The sequence below is a fragment of the Trichoderma asperellum genome, chromosome 3 (genome assembly GCF_020647865.1).
Source record: "Trichoderma asperellum chromosome 3, complete sequence".
Taxonomy (NCBI): domain Eukaryota; kingdom Fungi; phylum Ascomycota; class Sordariomycetes; order Hypocreales; family Hypocreaceae; genus Trichoderma; species Trichoderma asperellum.
The window spans coordinates 5,357,126-5,378,725 of NC_089417.1; the positions used below are offsets into that span (position 1 = coordinate 5,357,126).

At 44.5% G+C, this 21,600-nt stretch overlaps 9 protein-coding genes across 10 annotated transcripts; 4 read left to right on the forward strand and 5 right to left on the reverse strand.

The window, feature by feature from the left end:
• Positions 1–629: 629 nt before the first annotated feature.
• On the forward strand, positions 630–1,496 carry TrAFT101_006368 (uncharacterized protein; the record flags this gene model as incomplete). The annotated part of the gene is made up of 1 exon (XM_024909158.2): positions 630–1,496. One exon carries the CDS (start codon positions 630–632, stop codon positions 1,494–1,496), a length of 867 nt encoding a protein of 288 aa, XP_024754640.2.
• Positions 1,497–1,954: 458 nt separating this feature from the next.
• TrAFT101_006369 (uncharacterized protein) lies at positions 1,955–2,488 on the forward strand (the record flags this gene model as incomplete). The annotated part of the gene is made up of 1 exon (XM_024909159.2): positions 1,955–2,488. The coding sequence occupies one exon, from the start codon at positions 1,955–1,957 to the stop codon at positions 2,486–2,488; it is 534 nt and encodes a 177-aa protein (XP_024754641.1).
• An 846-nt stretch (positions 2,489–3,334) lies between these two features.
• TrAFT101_006370 (uncharacterized protein) lies at positions 3,335–4,436 on the reverse strand (the record flags this gene model as incomplete). Its single annotated transcript, XM_024906408.1, has 3 exons — positions 3,335–3,554; positions 3,611–4,330; positions 4,378–4,436. 3 exons carry the CDS (start codon positions 4,434–4,436, stop codon positions 3,335–3,337), a joined length of 999 nt encoding a protein of 332 aa, XP_024754643.1.
• Positions 4,437–4,799: 363 nt separating this feature from the next.
• Positions 4,800–5,453, forward strand: TrAFT101_006371 (uncharacterized protein; the record flags this gene model as incomplete). The annotated part of the gene is made up of 1 exon (XM_066127738.1): positions 4,800–5,453. One exon carries the CDS (start codon positions 4,800–4,802, stop codon positions 5,451–5,453), a length of 654 nt encoding a protein of 217 aa, XP_065983851.1.
• An 833-nt stretch (positions 5,454–6,286) lies between these two features.
• On the forward strand, positions 6,287–8,973 carry TrAFT101_006372 (uncharacterized protein). The gene is made up of 5 exons (XM_066127739.1): positions 6,287–6,556; positions 6,682–7,029; positions 7,088–7,630; positions 7,683–8,079; positions 8,134–8,973. The coding sequence occupies exons 3-5, from the start codon at positions 7,156–7,158 to the stop codon at positions 8,891–8,893; spliced, it is 1,632 nt and encodes a 543-aa protein (XP_065983852.1). The 5' UTR covers positions 6,287–6,556; positions 6,682–7,029; positions 7,088–7,155; the 3' UTR covers positions 8,894–8,973.
• A 2,002-nt stretch (positions 8,974–10,975) lies between these two features.
• On the reverse strand, positions 10,976–12,972 carry TrAFT101_006373 (uncharacterized protein). Its single transcript, XM_024909160.2, has one exon. The coding sequence runs from the start codon at positions 12,865–12,867 to the stop codon at positions 11,230–11,232; it is 1,638 nt and encodes a 545-aa protein (XP_024754646.1). The 5' UTR covers positions 12,868–12,972; the 3' UTR covers positions 10,976–11,229.
• Positions 12,973–15,799: 2,827 nt separating this feature from the next.
• Positions 15,800–16,032, reverse strand: TrAFT101_006374 (uncharacterized protein; the record flags this gene model as incomplete). The annotated part of the gene is made up of 2 exons (XM_066127740.1): positions 15,800–15,845; positions 15,899–16,032. The coding sequence occupies 2 exons, from the start codon at positions 16,030–16,032 to the stop codon at positions 15,800–15,802; spliced, it is 180 nt and encodes a 59-aa protein (XP_065983853.1).
• Positions 16,033–16,331: 299 nt separating this feature from the next.
• Positions 16,332–17,175, reverse strand: TrAFT101_006375 (uncharacterized protein). Of its 2 annotated transcripts, XM_066127741.1 has the most exons (2): positions 16,541–17,175; positions 16,332–16,482 (listed from the first exon to the last, which is right to left on the reverse strand). In XM_066127741.1, the coding sequence occupies exons 1-2, from the start codon at positions 17,068–17,070 to the stop codon at positions 16,356–16,358; spliced, it is 657 nt and encodes a 218-aa protein (XP_065983854.1). In that variant the 5' UTR covers positions 17,071–17,175; the 3' UTR covers positions 16,332–16,355. The 2 variants fall into 2 exon arrangements, with proteins under 2 accessions (XP_065983854.1, XP_024754647.1); XM_024909161.2 differs by having other exon boundaries at positions 16,332–17,175.
• A 1,370-nt stretch (positions 17,176–18,545) lies between these two features.
• TrAFT101_006376 (uncharacterized protein) lies at positions 18,546–20,560 on the reverse strand. The gene is made up of 3 exons (XM_024902196.2): positions 20,229–20,560; positions 19,793–20,179; positions 18,546–19,736 (listed from the first exon to the last, which is right to left on the reverse strand). The coding sequence occupies exons 1-3, from the start codon at positions 20,328–20,330 to the stop codon at positions 18,696–18,698; spliced, it is 1,530 nt and encodes a 509-aa protein (XP_024754648.1). The 5' UTR covers positions 20,331–20,560; the 3' UTR covers positions 18,546–18,695.
• Between the last annotated feature and the right edge of the window lie 1,040 nt (positions 20,561–21,600).

Sequence of the window (21,600 nt, forward strand, 5' to 3'; positions counted from 1 at the left end):
TTGTAGAGTCGACGAGACTTAGCCATTGCTGGAGTAGGCCTAGGAATCCTTGAAAATAGTAATGAAACTGTAACACCCTACGTGTTCTACAATTAATTTACTCACAAGTATGGCATTTGCCCCTGGGCCATATTTAGGATGGTTGTGTGTGTCTTCGGCTACTTCCACATGTAGCGATATATAATAAAAGCAGCAAAGCTAATTCTTAGTTTTCTCATCTACAAACATGGTAGGCAATTGTTTTCGGAAAGTTACCGAGGCAAGGATTCACCCCGGGTCGTTGTTGGTCATAGAGGGAATGCATATCAAAGGAAGCTATCGCAGCAATACGACATAGACGGCGGCAATATGCCAGAGATAGATAGCGTTGTTTCAAGGTTGGACTGGATTATTGGATTATCAAGAAATTCAACCACCTCTCAAACCCCCCAGCTTAATTCCTTTAAGAAAGCTCATTTTTCTGCAATACCCCAATCAAAAGCACATAACAACAATCTTATAATTCGAACCCTGTTGTCGGTATTTTAATAACGTTACCTTGGATAGCTATGAAGCTTTTACATCTCCTTGTTACAGCAACTATATCGGCCGCTGCAGTACGCTGGGCCAACGATGACGAACTCGCTGTCATGAATGCCAACCGTGGTAAGGTCGGCACGGCTCTTGCAATGCCAAATGCTGTAGAGATGCAGACCATGGAGGTGGAACGAATGTTCAATATTACTCCGGGCCTTGTGCCCATTGGAAAGATGAGAGAAATTTGGAAATACCATGGCCAGAATGTTGATGAGGATCAATTGCTACACTGGCTAGCCAATTCAACCCAACAGGCTCAGGATCGTCGTGGTGCGCAGCAAATATTAGCTGCCAACCAATTTATTCGTGCTGGCGGCTGGGCAATGTTCATAGCATTCAGTTCCGATGCTGGTAGCACTATTCGAGCAGTTTGGAATGACTGCTATGGTGCTGCTACCAAGGATGGAACTGCAACCGGTAAAGAATGTGGTGATAAGGTCATCGCTGCAATCGTGAAAGCTAGTTGGTCCTTTGTGGCGGGTGGATTAGGGTATGGAGCCATACTATTACAGGGTCAAGCGGATCCAAACCAACCTGTCTACGAACTGCAGAACCAGTTACCGCCTGACTTGGAGCATGGAGTGCAGAGGAAGCGTTCGGCAGACCAGGCGTGCCCAAACCACAATGGCAACTTTAATGGTTTCTATGGAGTAAGGTTTCATCTCGGGCCACATATCGGTGCTAAACTGTCCGGGTTTGCACCTTGTGGTGCAGGAGGTCCAAAACCCAATGACGCTGCACAAGGTAGCTTCGGTTACCAAATCAACAGAGCGGCTGGTGATAACGGAGCAGCTAGAATGCAATTCTACACGATTCAGGATGGTTCTAGGGTTAATATTATGGGTGGCGCTATCGTCTACGAAACCAACCCGACTGACACCTGCCCAGAGTTCATCGGTTTTAACGGTTGTGAAGAATAGCTGGGGTAGATTAGAATATGGTTTCAGAACGATCAGAGCCGTCCGAGGGACAGGTTGTGTAGAGAGATATCAATAGTGCTATACCTCAATGTATGCAAGGTATAACTTAGTTGTCTATAATTACAGCACTCCGTAGGTACTCTGTGCTGTGCTGCACACATGCAATTGGTCACCCACGTGATTTCAAGTGGTGGGGCCTTTTAATAGCAGTATAAAGGATATGACACCCCCGCTGACGCTATAATTCCTTTCATTCTGTTTTTGCCCCAGCAGACTTCAATCCCATCAAGTCACTCTTTCAGGTCCCAAGATTATAATCATAAGCTACTAAAAGCTAATCTAATCTTGGACTGCCGACTTCCAGAATTACATCTTTCTTTTCTTGGTGCAATATATTATTGGCCTTCTACTTGCTTCGATATTTTATCTGACAAAGTCTAAGTCAAAGGTTATATATTATGGGCAATTCAATGCGAGAAGCAATACAACAAAACGTCATTTACCGCCAATACGTTTTTCTAATTTTACTTACACTCCTTCACGGATACTATAATTTTATACGCCTTGATGGGTGGCTTCGTGGGACCATAGGTTTTCTTAAGGAAACTGTAACAGTCATTGTCGTTGGCCAGTTTTACTTGGGTAATTATTACGCAAGTTGTGATAAGAAACGCCATATTGCAGAACGAAATGTACGACAGGCTACACATGCAGCAAATACTACTGGCATTGTCTTTATTGCACTTGGGCTAGTTTGGGGCTGCTACATACTAACAACAAACAACCACGACAACGAAGATGCATTTAATATCATGAATAATAGGTTATACCTTATTGTTCTTATGACAATGGCATTTTTTATTCAGCTTTGCTTTTTAAAGCCTGGTATTAACGAGCTTGAATTTTTTGTATATATTTTAAGATATCCATGGCGCTTTATCTGGCCAGCTCAATGGAATGAAATCTTTAGAGGCAATGAGAATAAGCATTAGAAAAGAAAACCTCATATTGCTCCGGTGTCGAGGTTAACTAAGGAGAGCGAGTATTGTCCGACGCCGCTCTCGTGGACTGCCGAGAATATCAACGAACCTATCGCCAAGCTGTTACCGGACAAAGGCGCCGAGGTTTGCTCTAATGGTCATGAGAATCGTATGCCGCTCTCGTGGAGCGCTCTGAATGGACTTGAGGTGATTGTTGAACTGTTGATAGACAAGGGCCTAGGTTGATTGGATGAGTAGTTCTAGAAAGACAAGCTTATGGGGGGCTAGAGAGAATGGGTATGGTAAAGTCGAACTGCTACTCCAGGCTATAGGAGGAGCCAGATTGCATGAATTTTTGGGCATTCAGCTTTATTATCTTGCTCAGAGTAGATACTTTTATACTGGAGAGCGCTTGACGGCATAACGTCTATCTGACCAGACAGTTTTTGTACCCAACGCTACAGTGAAAACACTAGCACGACGCTCTTTCTGAATATGGAGCTGGATCCTGCAACTTAGGCACAGTTTTACATAAGACCCGCAAGCAATCTACTCGGTAGGCCACTCAATCTGATATAAGATGACTGCCCCTTTTCAGGGGAGAGAGAACATTCGGAGAAAACGCAAAGAGCAGAGGATCTGACCATATTGGACTGAAATTCAGCCTCTGGTCGCCATATACCTCTTAACTTAATCGTTTATAGTAATTAATGGTCTGACTAGTCCAACTAATCCGCCCATGTTCTTGAGAAATCGCGAGACCAGACCAAACAACCCAAACCATTGCGATCACTACGTACATGTATCTAATTAATAATAATAGCTTATGAGCACATAATACTACTACAAACAAACTTCTTAATAATAGCTAGCTTCTAGCCATGATCGTTTCACAAAGTCAAGGGCCCCCATTGCATGCAACTCCCAACTCGTTTTGAAGTGATCAAAGGCGTGATCTTCCCCGCCTGCTACATCAAACCTGACCGTAGTATCAGGCAGCTTCTCAAGGATTAAATCGACAAATTCCTGCGTAGTTCGCAAGTGTACAACGCTGTCGGCATTCCCATGCAATATCCAGCTAGGAAGTTATTTAGTCAAACTCAAGCATTGACCTTCCGGCTTTTGGTCACTTACATCTTCTTTGGCAGCCTAGCGCCAGCTTGTAGTCTCTCTATGGGAATAAACTCTGGTCGATTCAGACCTCTAGGATCGAAGATTTTCGAGTGATATAATCCGTACTGTGCCGCAGCTGCCGCAAATAAGGTCCTTTCAAAACCAGCCTTAGTCGTCACTGTGTTCTTTTTCTCCTCAATCCAGTCTAGAACAGAGGTCTTTGATGGCATTTCTTCTCGTGCCATACGCAGGATAGTCGGTTCATCATCTCTGGGACCGGATAACATAATTGGATCTCTCGGATTCACAAACGGATATGCTGTGGCTACAGCTTGGATGTCATCCGGGTGCGTTAACGCCAGCTGTATTGCGGCGTAGCCACCAGCTGAGCTACCAGTAAGAAGCAGACGAGAAACGTCCAGTGAGTGTTCAGGAGAGCGATTCTGCAGCATCTTGGCGAAGTTATCGTTGCGACTCCACTGCCAGAAGTCTTCCAAGTCCTCCAAGATATCCGCGACACCGTTTTCGGACGGAAGAAGACGATAGTCTGGTGACACAATTATGGCTTTGTTCTCCAACGCTAGTTTGAGAGACCATATTGGAAAGAACGGGGCAAATAGAGAATGCGCATTTACGAGAAATCCGCCATGGAAGTTGAAGATAGCAGGATGAACGCCTGGGGCTAAGCCTTTCGGGATTAAGATAGCTGCCATTATCTTGTGAGAGCCTACGGTCTTGAATCTGTTTATTGTCAGAAACAGTTTGAAACCCTTATAGGTGAAACTCACGTCTCTTCGAAGACAGTGAAGTGGTTAAATATGGAATCGTCTTGCCACTGGACTGCCATTATGAGAGTGTATTAATGAATTGGTGCAAGAATCAATAGTAGAAAATAAAATATAGAGAGGGAGATTGTATTTTGATTATTGAGTATCGACGATTATTTTCAGTGCATTATTGTGGAAGTCGACTGTTTTATAAACATCGTTGACGGAAGATAATAATCCGTCAAGTCATCAGCGGTTACCGACCTTTTTTTTAAAAAATAAAAAAAAAGAAACGGATCTCCACTTTCCGTCTCTGCTCCTCCTCTGGCGGCGTCTCTTGTTCCGCTACAAAATAAACGAAATATAAAGGCAGGCCGTCGCATCGTATGTGTGCTCTACCTTTTCGCAATACCTTATACTATTACTTGCCTCTCAAACTCAAGATGCATCTCTCCGCCCATACTTGGATGCGCCCAGAATCCCTTCGGCGTACTCTCGAGCGTATAAGTGAACTGGGCTACACGAGCGTAGAGCTCGCGGGAGAACCTTCTCTTTACCCTATCGAGGAAACTCGCCAGCTCTTATGTGAATACAATGTTAAATGCTGGGGTACCGTCACTCTTCAACATGGAACTAGGGACCTCACCACTGCCGATCCCGCACATCGCAAAACCACTATCCAATACATGAAGGACGTTGTCTCAATGGCCGCTGAACTAGGGGGCACAATTGTCACTGTCGTCCCAGCTCGCGTTGGCAAGCTTTTCCCTTCATCATCACTGGAAAATGAATGGAAGTGGGCAGTGGAAGGGTTGCGTGAAGTAGCCGTACTGGCTAAGGAAAAGAACATCCGAGTCGGAATTGAACCTTTGAATAGGTTTGAGACGTACTTCCTCAATCGCGTGGATCAAACACTCGCCCTCGCCGATGCAGTGGGGCATGATTGTGGTATTACCTTTGACCCTTCCACCTGGCGCTTGAAGAGAAAGACCTCTACGAAGCATTACAGAAAGCCAAGCATCGCATTGTTGATTTTCATGCTGCAAATCATAACCGCCTTGCAGCGGGAGATGGTAATTTTAATTGGCAGAGGATAATAACTGAGCTGAGAAAGGTGGGATATGATGGCGCTCTTGCAGTAGAGTGTATGCCACCAATCGATCGCACACCAATAGGAAATTTTGGTGCGACGCAGCTGGAAAGTGGAGAGATTACAGTGCCTGAGGGGCAACTTCAATTCATTATTGACCATGGGTCAGGAGTGCTGTCAGATGCATACTATACTGGGTTGATGCGGCGGTCGGCCGAGACGCTACGTCCTCTCTTGGGCTGAGTGTTATTACTCGGTAACCTTTTTTTTTTCTGGCGGTTTTAATATTAATTTCGATCAAAGGTCAAGATTGTGTTATACATAGTAAACACGCTTCACAGCTTATCGAGTACATAAGGGTATTTGTAAGCTTATCATGTACATCCGCAGTGGGTCTCTTAGATCACTACAAGGTCAATATAATAATATTGTTGGTATCCATTGACCTTTTGAGTATCTCTTCTTACTCGTTGGGCTTTTTGGGACTTACGATGCTCCGACCAATTCGCCACGGGGGTTCTGGTTCTGGCCGATTACTAAAGCTGAAAACTGTCTTCCGGTTAGTCTTGTCAGGAGAGGAGACTCCCGGCTACCAAGGTATACTACCACACGCCACTTATTGCTATGTTATACAACGAATACGAAGGCGAGTTGGCCAATACTCCCGTGCACGGCAAAGTCATCAGACAGCTTACACCCCATGCCTAGTGATATCGTTATAATCAGATGTTCGCTTAGCAACCATGACTCTCCAATTCATCCGTGCGCGTCAATCTTACAACCAAGACCCACTTTGCCACGGAACATGATGTTCCCTCGCCTGCGCTTTTTCCTGCTCAACATGACTCTTCAATCGTGCACCACTTAGCTTAAATCTTGATTCATTAAACCTATAAATTCGTGGCGGTATAAATGCCAATTATGTCAAGTCCGGGCTCTATCAGACCCCAGAGGAGAAAACAGCGGGCTGACGTGGCCTGCGACTTTTGTAGATACAGAAAGGTACAAACCTCGTTCCTCGTCAATGCTCTATGGAAGTTTAACAAGTCTGGCTGGGCTGCGATAATGCAAAGCCTCATTGTAGAAACTGCACGGCGCATAGAAGATCGTGTAGGTATACAGCGCGAGCGACAAAAGAAAGGTATATAGCAACCCTTCAGCTTTACAATTAGTTCTTGACCTGCACGTGCTGATTTAACGTAGGCCTTCAAACTTACGAATCTGCAAATTGGAAGAAGAGAATGCAAGGCTTCGTCAAGAAATAAAAGCTTTAAGGTCCGCGGCTGAGCAAAGGAAGATCAGGGAAGAGCAGATTCGCGTGGATATTCCTAGTTTGGAAGGTTCCGTGCGCTCCGAGAGATTGTCGCCCAAAGAGCCAGACACTTCTACGCCGCTGTCGCGTGACAAAGCTCACAATATAGCTTTGGACGAGCTTGAAGATGCGGAATCAAGCAAGCTGGGCTTTAACGGACTAACGAGCGCCATATCTGATGGGCAATATCCGACTACAAGGGAGGCAAGCGCAGCCAGTCAGGTAGATGTGTCCATAAAAACGCAATTATTAGCGGAGGCCGCCAAGCAGCGTAGGTTGCTCCTCGTTGCACTCATATCTGTCGGAATAGTTGCATTGATTCAATCTAGGTCAACTCGAGCACATTAATTTCCGCTCCAAAAAATTATGTTTTGTCGACATCGAACCGTCTCTGGGCATGAGCCTCCTCTCGGTCTTCTGGAACCGCCAACATGCCATGGGATCCATCATCTATCGGCCGTCTTTCATGCGCGACATGGCATGCCAAGGAAGATACTTTTCCCCCCTACTTTTAAACTCGATATTCTTTCACACTTCTGAGAATATGCCCGGGGTCAGCGGCACATGTGATGGCTCTGACAACTGCAATCCTGGCCGGCAGTTTCGTCAAAACGCCGAGGATTTATTGTTTGGTCGTGAGACGAAAGTTTTGTGCAAGAGCAGCATTCCGACGATTCAGGCGCTGCTTCTCATGTCAGATGCGCTGTTTTCATGGTGTGATGAGAGGAGTCTTTCATGGCACTATTTGGGTATTGCTACGAATATGATAATCGATCTGGGCATTCATTCTGAGATCTCGACGCTTACGTTTCAAAAGGCGCTTTCACCAGAGGACGTAGAGATACGACGTAGAGTATTCTGGTCTGCCTTCGGTATGACTTCCCTATCTCATTTTTGAACGATTTGTCTAATTCATCAATCCAGTCCTGGACAAGGTTCAGTCCATTTATCAAGGTCGCCCCGCTCGTCTCCGTGACATGGACTGCAGTGTCCCCATGCTCTTTCTTGACGAGTACGAAGAGCTTGAGCCCTTCAATACCGTCGGCTACTCTGAAGTTGCTCGAACACTCGATTTACCTACGCACAGCGGGTCGACATTTGTGCATCTCTGTATGTTGAGCGGCATTGCTGATCGCATCCTTGCCAGTTTGTATACAGAGGAGAGCTTGCGTAAGGACAATGATGAGTTATATAAAACGTCTCTGGCTTTGCATGCTCAATTGATTCAATGGCGGGAATCATCACCGGAACATTTAAAGATTCATTTTGATACTAAAACTACGGCCGATACAATGGCTCTTCCTCATACACTATCTCTGATGTCAGTACCTGCTAAGTCTACTTGTGATTTTCTTTCATATCTAACATTCATTAGATTAATGTTTTACGCGTTAGTCATACTGCTGCACCGCCCTTTCGTCTCCGAAGGTCACCTCTCCTCTACAACTCGTTCATCTACCTATCACGCCTCTTCCCTATGCGAAAATGCAGCATCAAACATTGATACTATGCTTCGCCGCTACAAGAAACACTGGTGCATGAAATCTCCTCCGTATTTTGTGTCGTACGCAACCTACGTGAGCGCAACGATTCACGTACGCATAGCGGCAGAAAGGTCTCCGGCCTCAGAAGCGTACAAGCGTCTCCAGAACTGTCTCGAGATATTGTCTGAGCATCAAAGAACTTCTCGCGCACCGAGGCGCTCAATGGACATATTAGCAAGGTTGATGCGGCGCCTAAACGTGGATGTTGGAGACGCGTTTATCGGTACCCGCGACAGTGACGGTCAATCGTGCTCACCATACGGCAGTGGAGCTTTGGAAATGTATGCCGGATGCCAGCTGAATAAAGATGCTCTTAATAAAGTTTCTTTAAAGTCTCCTCTCTCTCAACACAATATCAACACCGTGAGAGTGGCGGCAGCTGCGGGGTCAACAAATACTCCGACCTTTCATTCCTATATAGGCAGTTCATCATCTACATTCAACAACGATGACTTATGTGGGCAGGTCAATCCTGCAGCTTTTACCACTGACAATCGAATTGATAGCCTGTTTACGGATGCGAATTTTGACTTCGATCCGCTTTTTGGCTTCATGGACCAGGCGGATTTCTTGCAGGCTATTCCTTTCTAGCTGGCCAGTGTAGTAAATGGTAGAAATAATATTTTAAGGAGTAAAATTAAAAGCAGATTCAATAATATTTTCAATACACTTTTTATTTAACAACTATAGTACTTCAGGTCGAAGAGGTGGTAGGGCCCTACTAAAGCGTCATGCGACTGGTAATTCTTATCAATGAGGTTTATCATTAGGAAATTGAATTTCCACTAGTTTGGATGACGGTCGATTAGTTGGGTAACTCTAGACCCTAGGTTTGCACCCGCCTCATCTCACATTCTGGCCCGGGATGCTCATTTGACACTGCCCTAGTGTCTGGGAAGCAGGATTTGATGGCAGCATTGTAGTCGTGTGCACAAATCAATTGCCAAAACCATATTAAGATTCTACGTGCGCTATTCACTCTATTGCCTTAGAGTCTCTTTGATTTACTCCCACATACCGTCCTCTACAATCCGAGTGCATCCATCTTCCAATCGGTTCAAGTCGCGATTCTTCGAGCCCTTGCCGGGCTAAGTCAGCCTCAAGACAGCCTTTGTAGGAGATCATGAGACTCGTCGGATGAATGCTGTCCGTCCGAGTATCCAGAAAATCCGCGAAGCATGGGGAACAAACGAAGGATATCGAAACATAATGCAGGACATCGCAAAATACTTTCAACTATGCACTCTTCCGCCAGACGCTAAAGAACCCTTCTGAAGGGCTACCGCTACTATGGCGACTTACGTTTCGGACGACTGCAGGAGCCTCCAATAGAACAATTCAACGCAATTGAACTGTACTATTCCAAGCCTAGATTTGTAGTGCTTTTACAGCCTGATGGGCAAAGTATTGAGGGCTCTAGAGAGTAAGTCCACATGGCTTAGTAGTAGCAACATCAACACTAGAGCTCGTAACTATCAGGCTTTCCCAAATTTGTCACCCATAATACGCAAACTTCGAAGGCATTACTTTCAAGGGGCTGCGGGTACCTGACCCAAAATTTAAAGAGTACAAGGCGATCCTGGCGCGTGATCTATCAAAACCAATTAGTGTTAGGCACTACCTTAGGGAGCTAGCATTAACGAGGGCTAGATATGTATTGCGTAGCACAGTTAGTGCTTCAATGGAATGCTCTAAAGTCACACAAGATCAAGAATTTCTTTTATAATAGTAACCATGCGGAAGTTTGTATTCTAGCGGCTAAAGATTGTTGCATATGGTCCTATTCTCTTCCGTGGTAACATCTTGCGCTTTAAGGGAGGTAGAGGACATAGGATTAGAGGCAGATGGTGAAGTAGAATGAGGACAAGGATTGGACGGGATATCCCCAGACTGGGTGCAGCGCTTTCTGGCAAGCCATTACCAAAAGCAGCCCGTGGTATAGGATTGCTTGAGTTGCCGTGCGCCATCTTCGATCTTCGGGGCAAAATATCTCTTAATCACAACACGGTCTTGAAGTATCATGTAGTAAACACTTGATCGTCAATAAAGGAGAGCGATCTTATCGGTGCGCGCGAAAAGACTAGCTCCGCACAAGCTGTTGGCGGCGCTTCTCCCACATGCAGCTGATCTCCGTAGGGGCCACCAAGCTGGAGTGAGCCAATGCGGAATTCGAGGACGGAGCTATGTCGTCTATCTCAATCAAGTAAACGTGCGCCTTGCTTACCCTTTTAACTTATTGCAGTAAGCATCGCTGCAGCTTTATCGGTACATACCTCGGTATTTGAGTCCAAATAGAGTGACGACAATGGCAGTAAGGACAGTAAAAACATCATACATAAGGCAAAATTCGCAAATTCATATACACACAGTAGCATGCAGTTTACGCTTTTGGTGGCGATAAGTCTGCAGCATAGGCTTTATACGCAGATTAGCCATGCAGAGGCACAGTGATCATAAACCTAGCTTGTCTTTTAAGTTTAATGGGGAAGCATGGTTGTCGGAACGTATCGCAGTTATCGCCTACATCGTGAACAAAAGAAACCCATATGTTGCTTAGCCAAAAGAGGTTACCAGTGCGCAGCCAATGACAAATAGAGGCCGCCGCAGCAGTTCCTGCGCTAAGGAGTATAGGGGTTATTAAACTAGTTTTGGTTCCATAACACCCATGTGTCGGGCGGTTCTTGTGGCTAATGGAAGCATATGGCGGCCTTTTTATCACCCATCCTACCCTAATTTTATAAGGATATGAACAAAACCAAGTACCACAAAACCGAAATAGAGAAACCGAGGAGTCAAGGCCTTTAATACTTGCTAGAGGACTATCTTAGATCTCCGGTAATCAAACCAAGTGTTGAATTGTTTGCGTACATAACCTAACGGCCCTATATGCCTACTGCCAACCCTCATCTGCCCTCCTAGTTCCTCGTTTATAGATGGCTTGAACAAAGAACTTCAATCTTTTCATCAATCTTTAGTCTGGTTTTGTCATTGATTGTGTCGTTGTTGAGCATTAGTCCTAAGACCTTTACTGGATCCTGAACATCCGGAGAAGCGGGCTCGAATCTGGACAATGTCCGTATCAGCCCCAGCAATGCCCCAACCAGAAGCAGGGCATATAGGCTAAGCCACCCGTACTGACCACTTCCAATCATTGTGATCCTGACAGACATGGTGACCGAGCTGGAGTGAGGCTTATAAGACTGGGTATCTGTATTAGATCTCTCAGCAGTCTGTCTCAAAAGACTTAGTTGCGCCTCTCCAGTCTGCGACAGAATGGTAGACAACAGTGCTGCAGTATCTGTATTGTTGTCACCACCATTATTCCAGGATGTCGACGTCCAAGCGCTGATAAGACTACCTCCACCAGGTTTTCGTAAAAAGTTCGTGGCGGTGCGTGCTAATAGCCACTTGACATCAAGGCCGATAAATGGCCCCTGATTCACCTCCGCCACAACTTCCAGCGGTGACAGACGGGATGACACGATAATAGAAGCCATGTATTCACGCCCAGAGTAGGTACAGTCACAGATGAATGTTTCTCCGAGTTCTACCGGCACTGCTATCGTGAGTATTGGATCTGTGGTTGATGTGCCTGAGACGGCGGCGCCGATGAGGAGTTGATCATTGGGAGACTTGGTGTCCTGAACTATCTGAAAATTAACATTACGATGGTTACTGATCTTGAAAACCGCTATATCGTCATCGAGCCGGCTGTAGTCAAGATCGTAGTTGGCGGTGGAATTGACACAGACAACATTGACATGAGTGCCATAGACGACCCCTGAGAGGTCATTAAAGGTGTATGCGGAAGGCATGTGAAAACGGCTGGGGTAGCCGGAGAAGTCAAAATAAGAAGTCATGTTGAGTCCGATTCCGCCAGTATTGAGACTTGAATAAGAAGTATCTCCGATTGCACCTGATGGCGATATCCAGGCTGTGCTAAATTGATTGAAACCGCCTGGATCGTTGGTAGTTGCAGCCCCGATATAAGCGGCTCTGTAGAGAAACGCCTCCAGCTCCGGTAAGTTAATCTCATCAAGAGGCACAGTGGGGTAGTATCCGTCGGTGCTCGTCTCAAAGAAAGTGTCGTTATACGATGCCAGTGGAAATGACGGGACGGGATTGGTCAATTTTATATCTATGTTGTGGACGCCGAAGATAGCCACAGTCGCGGCACTGGAGAGGGTAGAGACGATGGTGAGTAGGGCGAGGAGTATCCGTGTCGTTATTAACTGGCCGCGAATTACCTGGGCCACTGATCTCGATACCGTCAGCGGCCTGAGGTAGAGCGCGACAACACCCTGGTCAGACATGATCCCTTGTCGCGTTAAGAAATTGTCGTGTTGTGAGTAGCCCAGGATTGCCAGAATGCCCACAGCCGTCCCAACGATAGTACAGCCAACATTCCATGAGTTCTGGTCGATGTGAATGACTCTGAAGCCGGGCGTAGGGCTACCCCCGATGACCAATGTGTTTTTGGTAACATAAACCCCCAATCCAAGCAAGGCTCCGAGACTTAAGGAAGCAAGGAGATTGCTGGCAAGAGCGTAGTACTTGGGGACCATCTTTCACTACTTAGGTAAGAACGATGTAGGCATTAGGTCTTTGAGTATTGGATGTCTAAGTTAGGCGACTATGAAGATAATTTATTTGGAAAAATTGTTTGCCTGGGAAAGCTCGCTTGTGTGGAGTTCTTTGGCTACTGGGCCTGCCTGGGGAGAGAGCTGAAGGGAAACCATGTCAGTTTTTATGTTGGTCTCCACTCTAATGAGACATTGGTTTATTTACCGCCCACACACCATGGAGACTTTTGAGCAAAGACCAGGCACCTTAATGCATATTAGCATATTAGCAACACAACACTAGTGGCCTATATTCTTTAAACCGTCTCTTTACTGTCACTTTAACCAGGCTTTACAGCCCACCATCTGTTACAACCTGGTTCACTGTAACAGATAGATCCCTTATAAGCAGCTGGTTCCGTTACAGTAACTGCTACAATAGTGGTTATTGGCCTAATCTTTTGCCCTGTTGGCTTAACGGTATAACGGATCGTTACACCATCCCTACAGGGAAGGAAGTTAGGATCAATAGTTCAGCCGGACCTGTAGGAGATATAGTATACATAAACTACCTTATTTTATATTAACAGTTTGTAACTAATAACTATTGTGCAGCTAATAAACTTATATTACCCATGTAAGTTGTTGTAGGACATGATGTCCTAAAATATATGTGCATAAATATAAAATATAGTTGAAAAGGAAATTATAATTTAAAACCACTACTTGTATATATTTACTATTTTTTTTATAATTTATAATAAATTAAAATTTACTATATAAAATAAAGTATACTTTATGTATTTATTATAAACTACGTCGTGAAATTGCAGTACTACACCTACAGGGTAGGTACGGCTAGATTAACTATAATCCCAATAGGTAATTCAGCATAAATAAAAGGTCAAGTAACCGATCTAGTACAGGATTAATATATTATATAACAATCCTAGAGAGAATTAAATAGTATCAGTAAGGGGGTCAGCGGCTAGATAGGGGTACAGAAGTATATTAACTTCAACTTAAGGATCCTTTTCTAAAGAGCACCTGAAAGGCTATATATACCTAGGGAAAGAGGGGAAGTAGCGGTGTAGTCCTACTACCCCGTAAAGTACCGGGTACCTCGGTTACCCTGTCCTGTTACAGTATCTCTTAAGTCCTGTCTTGACTAACTACATATAAGAGTATACTCCTCTATGCCTATTTGCCTATTTGCTTATTTAAATAACTTAAATAACAACTTCTATATTTCAAGCTTTATTAATAATATAATTTATTGACAAGTCGGGAACATACCTCTGAACTGGCTCACCTATATATAAATATAACCACGGAAACCCAGCTTGTTATACCGCTATTAAGGCCACAGGGCGAGAATACGTCACGGAACCATTTGATCAAGCCAACACGGCTTCGTTCCCGTTGGAACGAGCCCATTATCACAGCTAGGGGTCATTTTATATAACGAACGTGTGTTGTTTTTCTATCTAAAACAAAAGAGCTTCTTCCTCTTATACTACAAGCTTCACTCGGTCTAACGATTCTCCGCAGCTTCCTTCTTTATGTAGAAGGCAGGCTGCGAAGCCTCGTTAAAATAAATTAATTTTAATATATAAATAGCTATATATGAAATCTAATTGTTAGTATAGAGACTTTTTAGTATAATACTATTGTTATAATATTGCTTACTACAATATAAATATTATAAAATATATTTACTTAAAGTACTAATAGCTATATTAAACTTATATATAATAAGAAAATACATTTATATATTTATTATATTTTAGGTACTTAATTATTCTTAAATCTTTTAAGTACCTATAATGTACACTAATAGTTTTATTAGTTATTAATTATTAACTCTAGCTGGGATACTATAGAATGGTTTTAGACTTTTGTCTAGACACGATACTATTATAGAGTGGGTAAGTGCTGTATTATAGGTAAAAGCGCTGTAGTATAGTACATAATCGCTATATTATAGTGGATAAGCGCTATACATTAGTGGCTAAGCGCTATATTTTAGAAGCTAAATGTATAAGAACTGCTTTCTATAAACCTAGCTTTTTTTTTTTTTTTTTTTTTGTGGGATAGCAAATACACCTGCTCGGATACTGGATAAGCTATTCTTATATTATTTATATTACCTATAGATGTTCCTTAACCTATCTGCAAACATAAACATGCAAAGCTTATTGTAGGTTTATCCCTTGGGGATTTATCTTATACTAACTATCTAGTGTCTGGTTTATTACCCTGCTGCTGTAAATGACATATAGCATTTTATATAGTAAATTCATTACCCTAAACAATTACTACTTTACAAGGCTGGGAGTCCTGGATCGACTAAATATATATCTTTTAGTTAGGTACAGTAAGAATAATACACTGCTATGTTAAGGGCAAAGTAACTCACCAATAGGGCCATCGTCACCTCCACTGCCTCACCCAGGGCACTCGTTGAAAAAGGCCTCGGTCTGCCAATCGCTCAGTCAGATTCTCTCCGTGCCTGGATGGAAATGGCGGCGCTCCTGAGTCTTGTTCGGCTTACATTATTCTTGTTAGGCCAAACATGGTGAAGGTCCGCCCGCTTGAGACCCCCGAAATTCACAAAGTGTTACAGGGCGAGTCTTTAGTTCAGAACAGCGTTGGTTATATGCACATGGTTAGATCACATACCATATTCTCCCGCGGTCTATTTGTGAGAGCACGTCGCCGCGGTTAGTCCAGTGGAATGAGCTCCCCCCATTTGCGGCAATGTCATTGGGCCGGTACCCGTGGTTCTTGAATAACGTCTCGGCACCCGCGTACTCGTCAAGGTGGATGAGGTCGGCCCGGCCTGAAGCCTCCACATCTGCGAAGCGGATGTTGGTCCGGCCCCAACCTTCACTGAACTTGACCTGGCCAACATTTTGGAGCCCCGCTGCTGTATTCAGCCATCAGGTTCCAAGCAGAGGATATCCGCGCGAGCGTCGCCACTAGAATGTTCATCAGCTATAGATCCAAGAGGGACGGTGTTGGTTGCTCATACTCGATATCGACAAGCCGCATGTCGCGGTGGAAGATGCCAACGCCCCATCCTAGGTTACAGCTGGCACTTCCCGACTTCACGCCCTGGTTGCTGAATTTGAGGTTCTTGGTGGCTGCATCGTATTTTGTTATCATTAGAGAGCACTTACTCTGCTCCTTTATATTTAAGTTAAGACCTCGTCTCGTGAGCTGGCACCGACACTCGCTTCGAACGCTAGAGAAAGTTTGAAAAAGGGAAAAGCAGTGTCTCCTCCAGATGCTACATACATCGTTATGTCACAAGGTCAGAGTTCCAGTGGCTTTGTTCAATCTTCTAACTCCATGTCCGTGTAGGTTGATACTTCATATACCAACCGCTGAGTAGTGCTACTTTCGGCCTGTAGTAGAGATGACTACTTCAATATGTTCAGCAGAGAGAGGAAGCCAGTTCATAAGACCAGATTAAATAGAGTAATATATTAATACGTAAAACAAAAAAAAAAGGAAAGATAAGAAAACGGAAAGAGGAAGAAAAAACCGAAAAACCAGACACTAATGGGCGCGTGCCCATTGGCGGCTGTAAAGCCAGCCGTAGGCATACGACAACTGTGAAACAATTAGTACATCTGTAATATACGTCTACTGACAACGGGAAGCAGGACACTGATGAATATATACTCCAACACCCCATATGGCGTGGGCCTTCGGGTACATCCAGTTCACCAGGCCACCCACCATAAGCTGGCGCTGGGCCAGAGGGCGATTCACGACAGCATTGACGCCAGTTGGAATCATGGATCCCTCACTGTTCACTTGCAAACCCTGCCACCGCTGCTGCTCTTGTATCGACTTTTTGTAGCCATTGTTGTCCGACAAATATATTCCCTGCGTGATAGAGGCATCTAGGGGCATGAACCTAAGACAGAAGTCCTTGGTAGCTCTGTGCTTGAGGTCGACGCCTGTGTTGCTCCCGTCGCTGCCAGCCGCACCACTGTTGTTGGTTGGTAAAGACTTTATGCTTTCAAATAGCGGAAAGGAGGCGTTCCAGGTCTCAGCGAGACCGAGATCTGGTCCGAAACCTGTCGCGGTATCATTCCATGGTGATATGACATCTTTTGCGCTGACGGAATTAGGTAGAACAGAGATGAATTGGAGAACCAAGAGCACCGCGATCACACGCAATCTGGGCGCCATAGATAGGATCTGTTGGAAAGGATACAAGATTCCGCATGTATAATTGAAGGTATGTCGCCCACGCCATCACGCAGAGGCGTTGGTGTTTTATATTGCCTTCGACTGATCCCTGAGTGTATGATCGGGCTTTGCGGGCATTGTTATAAACTCCGCCCGATTTAAGGGAGAACCGTCCACATCCCGGATGGTAGCGGCATTTAAAGGGTGTGGGTGAACGGACATGGCGCCCATGTTTAGGACGGATTCTCTCCTGCATGTGGTTCAGTTCATAAGCCCGATACTTTGACAGGTTTGCGTCCTCTTTGGCTTATCGGCCGTGTGTGCAGTATACGATACCCAAATAGAAAATCCAATTCTGATTTTCTTCATTTAAGAAACGGATGCTAGTTTAACTGGGGACAGGATTGTTATCCTTACCTGTTCAATGTCTTTAGTTGATATGAAATGCATACAACAAAGTGTTTGTCAAGGCTCCCTTGCATTCTCACTAAAACCAAAACTATACAAGTATATATTTAAATATTATGCCTAATTGAGTATTCGATAGTTATATTCATAAATATGTAAATCCTTTTTTTAGACAAAAATATTAACTGTTATTTTTCCTTTGTATGAATCATACATTATTGTAATATAGTAATGTTAGTAGTACAGTATTAGTGAGGATGCCAACAGCTGCATCTACAGTGGGGTGTCAAAAGCCTGGGTACAAACGGTTTTTGGGCCTACCCTGAATTACAACACAACAATAAAAATACATATATCTCAACCAATTTTAGTAGGAAAAATCAAGTATCTATACTATTTGAAAGGTATTTTAATGTAGATTAATATTTAGTATACCACCTATTTGCCTTTATTACAGCCGCGAGCCGGCGCGGCATTGAGTCAATCAGGTCCCGAATTTCCTCCTGTGTAATTGTTGCCCACGCTTTCCGCAAGCATTCTTTGAATTCTTCGATATCAGTAGCTCCAGGGCATATCCTTGTTATTCTAGAGAAAAGCTGCGTACTTGTATTTCGTAATAGTCCATACAGCAAACTTGCGGAGGTAGGCTTGACTCTCAAAACGAGCTTGTGCCTGCTTTGTGCATTGTTGTTATCGCTCATTCTGACACCTTTCTCCCAGCTTTCGTGACTATAATGTCTGTAAAGACCGGAGGTACGTACAATCTAACAACTATTGAGCAGGGTGAGCCGCTCCGACAACAAGCCTACGCTCAGCCTCCTATAAAGATTGAACAGCTTGCCGTGGATATCATTGCTATCGTTTTGACCTTTTCCATTTTGCCGACAATAATCATCGTTCTTAAGATATACATTCGAGGATGTATGGAAAGAATAACGAAGGCTTGGGGCTGGGAAGATACTTTCGCCGTCTGGGTATTTGCTTGACTCGAATGTAACATACGGATTCTCAATGCCCTTTATCAAGGCCACAATCGTATTCACCCTAAGGCTTATAATTGCCAATAAGTCATATTGATAAGCGCTGTGCTTTATGTTATTTGGTGCAGGCATTATGACCATTGTCGAAATTATTGCCCCTCTTCTCTACTACCGTCCGACTCCCGTCTACCAGAGCCCCTAATAAGTGTGGCGATTTTATGACTTAGGATGTAACACTTACAATACCCTTTCTTTGCTATCCTCTGCTGTCCTCCCAATAGCTCTGATTTTCTCGCCCCAAATCCATAAAACCACAATGATACCCATGCTTATGATGCCGTACAAGAAACTAAGAAGACTGTTTCCCCAACCATAACCCAGCCTTTCATACAGCTCTGGTGCAAAGATGGGAAACACAAAACCTAGTAGATATGTGCCAAGACGAGTAGCCGCACTAGCACTCGCAGCCCTCGTGCTAGTGAATTCGTCAACGTTGTAGGCCAATAAACCCTGTGAGAACATAAAGTTGCCTGCTGTGAAGAAGAAAACACCCACATCGACGACAGCCCAGTGGACGCGCTCTTCCGCTGACCACGCATACCAGAATGTTCCCGCAACGCATGGTATTAGCCCTACAAGAATATATGGAACTCGCCATTCGGGCGTGGGCTCGCGATCTGGTCTCGCTGACTTCATTCTGTGCCACATCAGGTCCATTAAACGACCGCCAGCTTGTGCGCAAACAAATGCACCAAGAGCGATGGCGATGTAGTGCAAACTAGCGTCGGTCTCGTTTTGATGGTATTGCTTAATCCAAAGCGAAGCGAACGTCGACAACACAAGGGTATATATGCCAAAATCCACGGCCATTGCGAGAGCGATGAGTTGGATGATGGGTCGGTGTGTTAGGAGACGAATTGGCCGCTTCATAGCTGGACCTATACGAGACGACAAATCTTGATGAAAGATGAGCAAGCGAGCAGTCAAGGACTTCTTTGGTGCACCAGTAGGAACTGTTTGCGCTGCGATGAATTCGGCCTTGCGTCGCAGCAGTACCGGTGTATAGGATTCTCGGATAATGAAGAAGCCTAGCACAAGAGCGAGAGCATCAAATGCCGAGAGGATCCAGAACAACCACGGCCACCACAGACGCTCTGCAGCCAAGCCACCGATGATCGGGCCAAGCGCAGGACCAAGATAGGGTAGCAGTCCAGCGATCGCCAAAGACTTGCCACGGTCTTCCGCAGGGAACATGTCAGCGAGGACTGGCCCGGTTAGCTATCTGCTAGTTAGCTAGTTGTTATGTCTGTGCCCGGACGACATTGTACACATACGGTAACTCCAACACAAGCTCCAGACGCGCACATAAATCTCCCAATGATCATCAAGGCCGCAGAGAATCCGATGGGACAAAGAGAATTCCAAACAATATACCAAAGGTTTCCAATTAGCCATATCGGCTTCCGCCCATAAATTTCGGCAAGGGGAGCGACTAGAAATGGTGTGAAACCCAACCCGAGGAAGAAGACGCCGAAGGCAATCTGGCCAGCAGACGGACTCATATGAAGATCTTTCAGGATTTGGTCCATGGCCGGCGCAACCATACTGGCTGACATGGTTGTCACGAGTTGACTTGTCGAGAAGACGAGGGCAACAGAGACCTTGCGAGATACGGACCAATTGTAGGGATTCTCCGGGTCGTCGGGGCCGCCCCAGGTTACCTAGGAATATTAGATGACGAGAGCAATGATGTCGTTGAGGTTAACTAACCTCTTCACCCGGCAATCGGGGCTCCGTCAAATTTTGTTGACCATCCGTGATTTGAGCACCTGTTTCGATATCTGTTGCCCTTTGTTCTCCTTGAAAAATCATGGTTGCGACCAGACACAACTGAAATTCAGGTAACAGATGCTACCAATGCCAGAAGAATGATCCATTGAGGAAGGGTTCTCTTTTTTAAACTCGATTCGTCCTCCCGCTTGTCTTGTTCTCTGAGACTAGTGCATGTTAATCCCCAGCAGCGACGATTCGGTAGACCACCAACCTCACTCTCTAACACGCAAAGTTGCATCAAATCCCCCAGGAAGTAAGTCAACGATAGAGTGACCAGGGTGGAAAGCTTACGCGAATTTCACGGCAATCCCATAGCCTATAATGTGACTCATGCGTTCACGCGCCGACGGCCCGGAGAGGCAGGTCCTGGTCACTCGGCGATGTCGCGGAGGTCCGAGTTACTACAAAAAGTCTCCGGATCTGATAAGATGTCGCGAGTTGTTTAATCTTATCAGATGTAAATTTTAACAATTTCGCTGTAACCTACCAAAGAAGTACTAGTATTTAAATAAATAGCAAAGCTATTTAAGTAGGGACGGCTTATCCAGTATCCAAGCAGGTGTATTTGGTATCCGAAAAACCACGCTTGTGGAATGAAGTTTTACCCCTCTATGACAATACAGCACTTATCCTCTATTATACAGCATTAATACATGTATAATGCTGTATTTCTACTCTTTAAATATTAAATACGCCTGTTTGGATACCGGATAAGGTTCCCCTTCATTCAAAAGGGGGTTGCAGCGACTATTACTTATATTACTCTTAGTTGTGCAGATATCTTGTGGCAGTTAACTCACCAATAATATAAATTTAATATAGGGTATCCCACAGCCGTTATACACAAGCTTGTGTTCTTACTCTAGCTCTCCTTTTTGCCCAACTGCTATCTTTGCTCACGGCTAAATCAGTGGTTACTGGCGCTTTCATTGCGGCAGCGACAGGAAGGAGAATAAGAAATCTGGGTGGAAAAGTAGAAAACCCGAATTTGGGAATGGATGAACATTTATTTATATGAGTTCGATGCTGCTCCAAGTAGCAAAACTTCTACTCTGAGTCTCAGCACTGTAAATCTACATGGGTAGTGTGTTGACTGAGCGTCTTTTGCCCTACGGGACGCCAGCCCAGCGAAGCTATTATAGTGGGGTATCAAAAGTCTCATGTGGGCTTATAGTACGCACCAAAATCCACCTAAACTTATACTTTTTAAAACATTTATAATTATTAATATACTAATAAAAAAACAGCAAAAATTCTAATTATGAAAAAGTATTTTAAATAAAAAAATAAATATTTATTAAAATATATT